The sequence below is a fragment of the Aulonocara sp. 'chitande type north' Nkhata Bay genome, linkage group LG17 (assembly GCF_057382095.1).
Source record: "Aulonocara sp. 'chitande type north' Nkhata Bay isolate Kocher_YH1m ecotype deep benthic linkage group LG17, A_spYH_male_GT1.1, whole genome shotgun sequence".
Lineage (NCBI taxonomy): Eukaryota > Metazoa > Chordata > Actinopteri > Cichliformes > Cichlidae > Aulonocara > Aulonocara sp. 'chitande type north' Nkhata Bay.
Window position 1 is genome coordinate 10,213,730 of NC_141360.1, and position 12,845 is coordinate 10,226,574.

Below are 12,845 nucleotides of genomic sequence, written 5' to 3' on the forward strand. Positions count from 1 at the left end.
GGTGAGAGCCGCGGCGTCTGAGCGTTGGTAGGGACTGTCATCCTGCCTGGCTGCCCGGTTTTTTGGAGAGGAGAAGTTGGCAGAGGGATGTTCCTGCGATGATGGCGCTGCAGCTTAAGAGCGGGGATGCCGCGTACTACCAGAGTGCAGAATACTGCAGAAACTACACTTCGCCGCCTGTCAGCTACGGTGACAGCAGCCATTATCTCGCACGATTGCCAGGTAAGGGGAGGCTGGTCCAGACAGGACCTGCCCTCTGACTGTCAGCAGTTCTCATGCGCATATGTGCGAGGATGGAGAAAAATCTAATCGGAGACATTTGCATATGATAGCGAGGATGTTTAAGCCGGTTGCCCTGATGCTGCTGTCATCATCTTAATGTCATACCGGCGGGTGTGAGGAGGGGGTTCACGAGCCACCATTCTGTTCAGGTTATAGAGCATGGATGCTGCGATGCAAAATCTGAGGTTGTCGGTACTCTTGTATCCTCTCGCACTACAGGAGAGCTCCGAATCGCTTCATCCACGAACACTCCAGGTTTGAAATATGCGAAACCTTAATGTAATGCTTAGTTTTCTATCTCGAGCACCGCTGTCTGTGAGAACAAGCGAAATAATCGTTGTGGTCTCCTTTACTTGAGTCGCTGCACAGCTGATGGTGACATGTGGCAATTATACGGAAAGTGTTTCTTCCCTGGACCTGCAAAGTCGCTGTAATAGCGGGCTTTGCTGGCTGGTTTTAGGGGACTCGAGGTCAGTGTCTGTCATAGATGATGAAGATTACCGCATGAGTTTTGATCAACCCACTTGATAATATCCGTGTCATCAAACAGTGACTTGTCATATTCAGTTAAGGTTCTCAGTCATGGTGAAAATGTCACAGTGAATTCACGTTGCAGTAATGCATGAATGTAGGTGGATCTGGGGGTGTAAAAGTACCCCATCAATGGGACAGCCACAGAAAAAAAGAATAAGTACCATTTTCATGCATCAGCCTGCTAAGTGATGAAAAATAAGAAGAAATAAAGAAATAGACCTTTTGTGTGCCTTTCTCTGTGAATGGTTTTTCAGTTTAATAATGCTGCCACTTTTAACTTTTAACTTTGGTACTGTTATTATTGTCAATGTTTCTATGTTAATGACTAAATGTTTTATCAGTTACCAAAGCCAATAATAACACTTGCAGCCAGAAATATGCACATGATTCCCAGCAAGATGTTTTGAAATTATGATAGTTATCTTCTATGAGATAGAATGGACACTAATCAATATAGTAGTAGCAGCTTAATGGATTGGCCATGTGACTGTGAGTCTTTAAAGGCAAATAACACTGACATGTTAGATATTGGACCACTGGATCATTCTATTAACATTAAGTCTTCTCTAGTAGTAGTGATAGCTGAATGATATTCAAATTGTGACTGCGGCTGATATATAAAAATGGACCTGAGGCTTTATTGTAATGGTACAGTGGGTAAATTGCAAAGTACAGTAAGACGTATCTGGTCTTTGCTGCATATACTCTTGCTTGTCCAGTGCCCAGTGAAGCAGATGGAATAAGTGCAGGAGGCATGCGCTTCTCATTGCTCTATAATTGATGTGACACATCACAGAACGACAAGAGAAACTCTAGAGAAAATGAACACTTGGCCTATTTAGAGATTCTCGGTGGAGGCCATCAGATTCTCAGGCTCTAAGACAGGAGATTTCTTTTGTTTTTTTGCTTCTAAACCAAGAACTTTTGAGTCGAGCTCAAAAGAAATCACAAGTGACTGATTAGTGAGTAACTTCTGATTTAGTTTTAAGTAATTTTTGAAAATTACTTTTCAGACTTTGAGAACAACATTGTTAGAAAATTGTGAGGATTACAACACTTTCACCTTGTATTTTGGCCTTTAGAGTAATGCTATATAAGCTTGGTTTTGAATGTGTCATCTAAAAAGCCTCTAATGCAAAACCACAAATGTTTTTTGACTTTGCGGCAAGGTCCACTGCTGTAGATGTTTGAATATGGTCCGCGACTCTGAGGACTGCACTATGTGGGTGCCGATCTGAGTCTAAAGAAAGAAGCAAGCTCACCTTGACCTATCTAGCTCACAGGAAAACTACAGAAAGACAAAAGAGCCAAAATAAAAGCACAGTTGGACAATGTTTGGGTTTTTGTTTTTTTTTCCTTATAACTCTGTTCATGTGTGCTAAATGAGAAGCAAAAAACAACACTTGAAATGCAGGTTGGTTTTTATGCCATCTTTGTGTGATCATCTTCCTTGCTTGAGCATCATAACTGTGCTCCGTTTCCTTCAAACCAATCAATCATTGCCTACAGTCCATCTGCCTAGGATCATAATAGGACATTAAACTAAGTAGATGCTGATTTTGGCTTCACACTTTGGAACAAAAACAAGAGATCAAGCAAAAACAAAAACGAAAACAACAACAACAACAACAACAACACAGATCAAGGCAAAATATGAACAAATGGATTTAATGTTAGTGTGTGACATACACAGCAGTTGTAGATGGCTCTGTTGGTCATTATGTTCTCTGTACTTTCAGAGAAGGACGCATTAATTGAGCTGAAAATGCCAACAAGCGCAAGGAGTGTGTGGAAAAATACAAAATAAAGCTGTTTGATGTTTTTATTTCTCGAGTTCAAGAACAGATTGACTGTAAGTGCTTCGAAACGTGACCGTGTTTTAAGATTTTAATGATGGAGCCTGAGGAGTGAGAGGCTTCAAGTTACAAATGTACAGAGATGTTAAAGGTCTCTCTGACTAGCAGAGGGACTGAAGTGCAGACGAAGAAAAGACTTGCAATTATGGTGATTGTGTAAAAAGACTGTTTAGACACTGCTCTGTAGCAAACAGATGGAGATTCACCAACAAGCACATAGCCCAGTTACATTAATCTAGAAGAATATGCCGCATAATGAGATCTTACACAAAACTGTCGTGCCAAAAATAGTTTCTTTGCGCTGTGTGTGTGTGTGTGTGGGGGGGGGGGGCATGTGATATCAGACCAAACCATCAGAAAACTGTTTTAAAATTTTGGGATCTTTTAATGATTGTAATGTAAGTTGCAAGTTAACGTGTCATTCTTGGAGGCAGTGATGGTAGAGCTGCAATATCTTCGGGCTTATCTTATATTTTTAACTGGCATACAGTAAATGCAAAGCATGTGGTTAAATGCTCAAACTACTGTGTGGTGGCACGCTGTGTTCCCCAAATTGTTTAATGACCCAAGGAAAAAGGTCAGCCGTCCTGTGGTGGGGGTTTCTGGGTTGCTGCTGTTTCACTCGGCGATCCGGGGTTCTCTCGAGGCTGCTGCCGACAAGGCCGATGCTGTCATATGCAATTGGTGCGATTAACGAACATTGCCGGGCATTGGTGTTTCATGTAGTTTAATATACTGTACTGCTCTCATCCAACGTCCCCAGTGAAAATATGATCATCTGAAGCATAAACTATCAAGAATGTTTTTGTTTTTCTATGTGAAGGGTTTTGGTACCACTTTTAATCTTTTAATTGGTAAAACATTAATTTTATTATCGTTGTAACATTAATAACAGATTTTCCTGTTGTATTTCTCCGTCTTTGCTCTCAAGGCTCCATTTGCTGTGTTGATCTTTGCAATGCACTTTAAGTATGAGTTGGATTTTTCTGGCAATGAAGCATTATTGTTCTGTTAACTGTCTATTTACTGACTCACATTTGTGTTAACCACCTCTACTCCTGTTTACTACAAATGAGTTAGTGTTGATGCTCTCAATGGATGCCTGGGAATACCTCTGCAGGGTGCTCCAAAAACAGCATCGTGAACCTTTCATGAGGTGAAAACATGTAAGGTCAATATGTTGTGACTGTATACAAAGCTTAATTACACACAGCTGCAACATGAACTTACTGTATGTTACTGTCCTCTGGCATTTTGCTTGCGAGCTTGCTCGCCTCTCCTTTGCATGGTGAAGATGGTGAGTTCAAATACAGCAAATCCTCACAATCTCAGATGGAAAACTGCAAACATTTTCCTGTTTACAAAATGATTCCACATTGCAGAGGGACAGCATTACTGCAACAAGTTAAATGTCCCTGAACAGGCTGACTGCGTTTTGAATATAAAAACCTGTTACAAACTAGCTGCTATCACAGGTACAACACACTTGTGGCCAGGTGGTTGCAGCAGATGGCCGCCCCTCCCTGAGCCTGGTTTTGATGGAGGTTTCCTCCTGTTAAAAGGGAGTTTTTCCTTCCCACTGTTGCCAAAGTGCTTGCTCATAGGGGGTCATATGATTGTTGGGTTTTTCTCTGTATCTATTATTGTAGGATCTACTGTACAATATAAAGCGTCCTGAGGTGACTGTCGTTGTGATTTGGCGCTATATATATAAATTTGAATTGAATTGAATTATTAAAGTAGCAGCCAATGTGCTCATGAGCCATCTCCCTTCAAATCTTTTGGCCAATCCCAGCAACAATCCCACCGCACTTTTTCCAGAAACTGCATGGTCTAGGTTTCCATCTTAATGTGTGGGGCACAACACCCAGTTCTGCTCGCTCTTCCAGAGTCTCATCTTGCAGTTGACGACACTATAGTAAGGTCAGTGACTTGTCTAGCATACCTTTCTCCTGAGGTCAGCCAGGCCAGGTGACAGATGGGCAGCTAGACATATTGGACAGACAGACTGACAGTGAGCAGCAGTCGGAAACACAAACAGCCAGGGATGTTATTTTGGGTGCATGATTCACTTCTATCGGGCGTCCGATTGGATGATGAAAGCTTCCAGCACAGTGAATTTTGACACAGCTGTTGGCCTATTACTGACCTGACAATATAGGGAAATGCACTGACACACACACATGCAAACACACACGGATATATTATATTACTAATATTATGATACTGGAGCATCAAAAGAGAACAAACTGAAATTAGTGCCGCACCATTACTAATATCATCCCTTTTTATTATTATTTTTTCATGTAGCACTTACATAGTTGCTCCCAGTCTTCACACACACACTCACACTGTATCAGCTTATCCAAGTAGTCACACTTCGGACTGTATTTTACTGTCGCTGCCTCTATTTGTGTGTGTGCAAACAGATGTGTATGTAATGTCCTGTTTGCATGGCCGCAGGCACTGCAACTCAGACTACTCTTTCTGGTGCCCACTGAAATGTGAAGCTCCTCTGTCCGAGAATGTGTTTCTGTTTGGTAATTTCTCTCCAGCCTTGGGGCTATAGACATATGTACTGTAGTCACTGAGTTCCCTCACAGTGTATGTTTGATGACTGGTCAGTCAACAGTATCTCCTTAAAGGACTCTTCTACATTCATTTACTTAAATAAAATGGAGATCATATTTCCAAATAAGTGGCATTTCGATGATTTTGCGTATGTTTTGTCTTTTACAAAGAATTTTCTTTTTAAACAACTGGCTCAAAATCATCAGGTGTAAAAGCTTTCCACTACAGCTCCTGCAAATTAACATGTGCGACAGAAAAAAAACCCCAAATGCTTTTCTGAAATATAAGCAGTAACATTCTTCAGAGTGTATTTTGATGCAGAACAAGATCACAGCCATCACAGTAGCTCTTTGAGGCTGTACTAAGGCACAGCAGCCTTTTGAGCAAAATGATACCATCAGCAGGCCAACATGCTCACAATGGGATTGTTAAAATGCTGATGTATAGCAAGTACAGTTTTCCCTGCGTTTACGGTGTTTGTTTATAGCTGCATTTGGTCATAAACTAAAGAGCTGGACAAACAGAAAGCTCAATATAATAATGGTAAAAAGCCAGTAGAATCATAAACTGGTTTACAGTTCACACAAAGAGGAACATGATTATCTGAACCTAGTGTCGTGGAAGGCCTTTTTGTAGTTTTTTCACACGCTTTACTCAAAAGAAAATGTCATGGTGTTGTTCAAAGAAAAGAGAGCAAATTACCATTAGTCAGTCAGTGGGATACATTAGCTGATGACTGAACAGAAAGTTGTGATGATCCATTCATCCATCACAACTTGTCTAACTTGAGGCCTCGGGGCTAGAGCCAATCCCACGGAGACGGAGCACAGCGGAGACAATTTACCAGTCTATCACATATGGAGACACGAGTCATCCATTCAGTCTCAAACACAGTTCCTGCTTGAATATAGTAAAACAGACAAGTGCCTAAAAGCCAAAAGGCTATTAAACATTAATCGAAAGAAGTTGCATAAAATATAGAGTGCATGTAAGTGACTGTATTTTTTCATTAATGTCTGCCTTCGTCATCGCTGATATCCTTATCAAGGATTTGCTTATAGGAGGTGTCTTTGATTTCTAATATCTGTGTTTATGTGTGTAATGCAGGCCTGATTGTATTGCTTCTAATGTACCCAGGTCCAGAAACCATGTTGAAGCCTCCCCTGAGTCTCTTCAGTCTTCCCCAGCAGCCTTTCCAACACATGGATTCTTTACATCAGTTGGGACCTCCGCCAATGGCACCTGCACACCCTCTTGGTCCACCACCCATTGCCCCCGCTCAATCTATTGGACCTCCAACTATGGCTCATGGCCAGAGTCTAGGCCTGCCTCCCATAAATGCACCTCATACATTAAGGCCTCCTCCCATTACCCCGCCACACACTTTAGGCCCCCCTCCAATGCCTCCAGGTCAGTCATTGGGGCCTCCACCAATGGCACACACCCTGGGTCCCCCACCAGTAGATCACACACAAGCAATAGTGCCTCCAACCATGGACCTTACACAGCAGCTGGGGCCTCCACATATGAACCCTGCACAAGCACTGGTGCCTCCACCTGTAGTGGCACCAACAGCAGGTCGATTTCCCCTCCCTCCCAGCCCCTTGTCCTCACCTCCTGCTCCCGGCCCTGACCCTTCACAGATGCCCCCAAGGCCCCTAGGACCAGCCCTCATCCCAGCTACAGTGTCCAGCCTCATCTGCGGTCCACTCCCAGGCCAGGCAGCCCCAACCAGTGAGCAGCCCCAGGATGAGGGCTCCTCGCTGGGGACAGAGGAGCAGGAGGACTCTCTGGGACTAGAAGAACTGTGTAAACCGCTGTACTGTAAACTCTGCAACGTTACCCTCAACTCTGCTCAGCAGGCACAGGCTCACTACCAGGTCAGCTGAAAGCCAAATTCAGACATGCAGAATAGCACAGAAAAACATGTGAAGAATCAAATAAAATCGACATCTCGTATCTTTCTTTGAAGGGAAAGAACCACAGTAAAAAGCTACGAAATTTCTATGCTGGCAGTCAGCAGCCACCGGCCATCAGGATCCCAGAAGCCTTTGAGACTGCGGGCCAGACGGCCCTGAGCTCAGGGTCCAGCGACAGTGACGCAGGCAGGCAGGTAAGGCCCATATTTAAGAACTAGTACACAGCCTACCTTAATGCTACAGTGTTAGCTTAGGAGGTGGGTGTGCTGTTGCTGAAGTGGCCTCTCGGATGATGGCGGTCACTTGCTCTGAGGAGGTGGTAGAGAACTGCATAGTCACTCTGTTTCATTTAAACAGCAGACACTCAAAGCATCCACTCACCACTGTACACTCAATCCCTGCTTTTTAAAAGTCTATTTATTCTAAGTAACCAGTGAATTTTTTTTTATTATGTTTGCTAATAAAATAACAATCTTTCTGACAAAAAATAGCATAACTCATAGCTTCCATTAGGCTTTACTATCATTTTAAAGGCAATGTGTTCTTCCTCCTGCTGAAATGGAACATTTCTTTCCTTGTTTTCACAGTGTTTACTCCAAATCTCCTCTCACCACAAACACTGTGCTGCTTTGTCCTGTCTCTGCAGGCGCTGTATAAGGGGGCGCCCAGGGTCATCTTGGCCACAGAGAATGACTATTGTAAATTGTGCGACGCTTCCTTCAGTTCACCAGCAGTTGCGCAGGCCCACTACCAGGGCAAGAACCATGCCAAGAAACTACGGCTGGCTGAGGCCCAACAGAACGCGAGTACCATGTAGGTTTGGGTGAAGACATGTTGGCTTTATTGGACAGAGATTTTATCCTTACTGTGTTTTATGCAGGCATAATGGAGTGGAGGCCCACTACAGACAATACCTTGTTCAGCATTAGCTGAAAAAGAAATATAGCAATTGCAATCAGATATACATTGCATTGCGCAAATATCTTGAGCCATCCATCGTTTCTTTATAATTTGCTAGAAAATTAGTATAATAAAACAGTATATAAGCAAAAGCAGTTTCTATTATTTTATAAAAGCATGCAGCTGAATATTTCTTATGACCACCTTTATTTTGCAACACAGTCTGAACTCTCTTTCTCTCAAACTTCAGGAATAGTTCTCTTGGCTTCTTAAAGGACATTCAAAGCTCTTCTTTGGATGTTGGCTGCCTTTTAGTCTGCTCTCTGTCAACATCATCCCACACTGTTCACTAATGTTGAGGCTCTGGGTAAACTAGTCTATGATTGATAGTCTTCCATTGTGAGTTTCTTTTCAAAGGTGTGCCTTTACTGCATTAGCAGTGTGCTTGGGATCATTGTCGTGCTGAAAAATGAAGCCGTTGCCAATCAGATGCTTTCCAGATGGTGCTGTGTGGTGGATCAAAGTCTGACCAAACTTTTCTGTGGTCATCACACTGATGGATGAAAACATCCATTTTGACAAGATCCTGCACCACTGGCTGAATTTCAGCCCCAAACCATGACAGAACCTCCACTGTGTTTTACAGATGGATGTAGACACTTGTTGTTGTACCTCTTTCCTCACCTTCGCTGTAGATATTATCAACATTTGAACCAAACATTTCACATCTGGAATCATAACTCCAACAGGCCTGTTGATAATTACTTTAAGTCCAGTTCTTGTGTAATTTGGTATACCTCAGTCTTTTCTCCCTGTTTCCCTTCTTTAAAACAACTTCAGCCACCCTTCCACTGAGATCATTTCTGATTAGGCCTAAATGGATCAACTGAAGGACCAAATGCATCTCTCAGGTTCTCTGCCAGGTGTTTGCTGGATATTTTTTCTGTTGTGGACCGGACATACTGTTCATCTGCTGTTGATAGCTCTTTTTTATGCCTGCCCATTTTTTTTAGTCCTCCACTTGTTCACTTTCCTTAGCTGTTTTCTGCTGATCGCACTTTTGAAATCACTGCGTTGCTACAAAATTACTATTTTATTATTTCAAACTGTGTTATCTTTGGCAGTTTTAATAGATTCAACTAAAGAGATAAGAACAAATTATGTGTTTTTACAACAGGCAGCTAGACCAAAGTCCCTAAAGGTACAACTTACCAAAGACAAATTTGGTAAGTTGTCTGTTATGTATGGACATAACACTGGCTTGTCCCTAGAGTTAGGTCCCTTTTTTATGCTTGAATGATTCATAGGTCAGTGTTAGGTGGCTTACAAAACAAACAAACAAAAAACATTCCGCTGGAAATGGTCAGGTACAAGAATTGGCCTGATAATGAGTGAAAAAGCAGCCTGTGTCCAAAGAAAAGCTTTGCAAGACCAAGCCTGTAGAACACAGGTATGGAACTCCATACCTTGAGGCCTCGAGGGCCGCTGTCCTGCTTGTTTTCCAATCAACCTGCCCTTTTAGCTTCTTATTGGCAAAGCACACCTGATCCAGGTATTCAGCAGCAGTAGGGCAGGGATATCTCAAAAACAAGCAGGATGCTGGCCCTAGAGAAAATAACATGAAACATCTTAGAAAGATGAGGGGTGACTCAGGGGTTTGGCAAAATACGCCATATTTCAAGCTAGCCATGTTGCCATTACATGTGATATGGAACCAACAATTGTTGACTCTAGCTTTGCCTGTTACAGGGAAAGCAGCAATGAGACAACTCCGAGAAGGAACAGGAAAGATGGCAGTGAGTACCGGCTAGTGAAAAATCGTCGCAGCCCACAAGTACCCGCTTCCATGCCAGGTAAGATAAGAAAATTAAATGCTAATTAAAAAGCGACATCAGCATAATTTAAAGATAACTATCAAAAGTCATCTGATAAACTCTTCATTTAAGTGGCATTGTTGTAGCTATCTTGGTCAGTAAAATGCAAAGAAATGCAAGAGATTTTGTCTTATTCCACGTCTATTCAAAGGCTGCAAACTAGCAAAGCAAATTCTGATGTTATTTAATGAATTGACCAATAATATGTCTGGCTATTGAGGGTCATGTCTGTTATTGTGTTATCTTAAGTGGTGGTTGGAAAATACGTCACTACAAACAAGCTATATTCAGCAGTCCTAGAATAGATGTCACCTGTTCATACACAGCGGCTTGAGGACCAATCAGCAGTAAACTTGGCTGTTTCTTTAATGATCTTATATTCTTTTATTTGAGTTATTGGTTGTGTCTTCAAACAACTCTATTTGATGCACACTAGCCTTTGAAATTGGTCTTTTTATGCGGCATAAAATGTGATGTGTATGGTACCTACCCCGAGAAGCCACTGTTCAAAATGCCAATTTATCTTCTAAAAGCTGATTTTGTACTTGCAAACACCCCAACAGTCTTTCTAAAGCGATATAGCGAATGCTGTAAAATCCTTTTCTTAGGTCTAGACCTGTTCCATATACTGATAATTCATGTTACAGCAGCTTTCATGACCCGTAGTCATTTTCAGCAGCCTTTGAGGGCAGTGTCTGTTTGCTGAGTCAGTGTGGAAACTGTCAAAAAAAACTAAATGATGTCACAGATAGGAGTTATTCTCCTAAAGCTCTCTCATGTCACTGGATTTTCTACCGTTTTTGGTGCACCCACCTACTTATGTCCAGTGCATGACCCTCACATGGTCACACATGTTTTCTTTCTTTTTTAAGGCTGAATGTTCTTCTATAATTATTATTTAACTGTGGTTTCTTTGTGTTTGTGTGAGTGTCTGCTTTCACCCTCGTGTACATGTGTGAAAACAGATACAGAGTAAGGTAATGTCAGACTTTCTGCTGACGTCAAGCTACCATCTCTTTCTGCACGTGTCTGTTTCCTATTCTGTCTTTCCACAGACATAAGCACCTGCACTTCAGCTCGAGATAAAACAAGATAAATCACAAGTCATACAGTAAAGCAAATCCCTCTTAGTCTCCCGCTGACACGCTCTTCCACAGGCAAAAAAAAAAAAAAAATCTGCTGATTCAATCAGTTTTCTTGATGGACAATCCCTAAAATAGCTTCTCTCCCTCTCGTTCTGTCTTTTTTATCTCTCTCTCTATCTCTCTATTTTCTTCTCCTTTTTCTGTGTTGCTAAAACACAAGCAACACTCTGTTTCCAGTGTTCTGCCATCATGTAATCACAGACGCCTTTCAGCTTTTCTTTCTGTACACATTTGTGTACATTTGTCACACACACAGCACTCATACATACATGGGTCTGGGATGCATTTTTATCACTGAACAACAGAAAAAAACCAAACACTGCAGATGAATTCTTTCAACTACAATATCAGTAGCATTTTATATGAAGTTAAAAGTCGAAGATTTAACAGATAAATTTAAGACAGTAAAATGCTGCCTGCATTTTCCTATACCCATTTCATTTTTTCAATGTACAATTATAGCAGCATCCAGAGGTGGCAAAGCTACACATGTTCTGCACTTAAGTAGAAGTACAGATATTAATGTTAAAAATACTCCAGTAAAAGTTGAACGAACAGGATTATCTTTCACGTGTTTCGGTTTAGGCTCAAATCGGTTTGACGTTTGAAGGTCCGCAGTGTGATATAATAACTCCACCCAAATCTGTCAGCAATGAGCAATGAGCCTGTTTTGAAAATGTAAGCAGCAGAAAGTACAGATATTTGTTTAAAAAGGGCATAAAAGTCAAAAGTAGTCATATAAATAAATACTCAAGTAAAGTATGGACACCTGAAAATTCTACATAAGTACTTTGTAGCATCTACTCTTACCAGTAGTATTTTATAAAAAGATAAGAGTCATAGTCAAGAAATGCTAGCATTTCTTAATAATGAGGGATGGGAATCCTAATAGTTTTGCTGGGTTTTTTGGTTAGAAATGAGCAAAAAAAAGAAACAAAAAGTGAAGGAATTGTGAGTTGTCCTATGTTCAGTCCATCCTTTAACCTGAATCAAAAATGTAAACTTTATTGTGGCGCATCTAACCAGTCACAATTATAGGTAAGTGTACTGTCAACAGAGGGAGTGATTTTACAAAGAAACAAAGAAAATATACTCTGAGAAAAGCTACAGTATTAATAAAGTTTAGCTTATTTGAAGTCTGGTGAAAGCCAACACAAATGCTTACTGTGTACTTTTTAATATCACAGCTCTGTCATTAAGAAACAGGAGGATCTGATTAAAGAAATAATCAACAGAATTCAAATGTAGGCTTAGTCTATGTGCAGGTACAAATAGGTGTCCTGTTTCAGGGTCATATGTTACTGCTTATAAAATAAAAACGCAAAATTGTTTGCATCAATGGGAAAAGTTGCATCTAAAAATGTGTTTTCATTACTGCTCATCGGGGTAATGTAGAGACGTTAAAACATTTTAGTTCCAGGAATGATGAGGCTGTCTTACAGAGAACTGATTTGTAAGTGTGCAGTGGTTTCTTACCCAGTGAGCTCTAGTATGAAACATACTGTAACCATCACTGGAGCAGGTTAGGCTGAAAGCATAAGTTACCATGCTGGTACGTGCCAGCGAGATGTAAACCACCTTTGTCCATGTTATTCTAGTGCTAGGATGGGTTTCTTTAGTATTTCATTAAAGATGTTCTAGTTGATTATCATCTCATTTTGCCACTGTATAAGGCACTAGTTGAAACCTAAAGTTGGACCCTTGGCACTGTATTGTGACTTCCCTCTGCAATAAAACATCTCTTAAAAATAACAGTTAGCAGCC

General features: G+C 41.2%; 1 protein-coding gene across 1 annotated transcript in view; it reads left to right on the forward strand.

Moving 5' to 3' along the window:
- Positions 1–12,845, forward strand: part of zmat3 (zinc finger, matrin-type 3) — a 23,896-nt gene continuing 11,051 nt past the window's right edge. Inside the window, exons 1-5 of the mRNA XM_086268708.1 lie at positions 1–222; positions 6,381–7,123; positions 7,216–7,356; positions 7,809–7,975; positions 9,812–9,915. Coding sequence (XP_086124834.1) covers positions 99–222; positions 6,381–7,123; positions 7,216–7,356; positions 7,809–7,975; positions 9,812–9,915 — 1,279 coding nt within the window. The 5' untranslated portion in view covers positions 1–98. The remainder of the gene's footprint in view (positions 223–6,380; positions 7,124–7,215; positions 7,357–7,808; positions 7,976–9,811; positions 9,916–12,845) is intronic.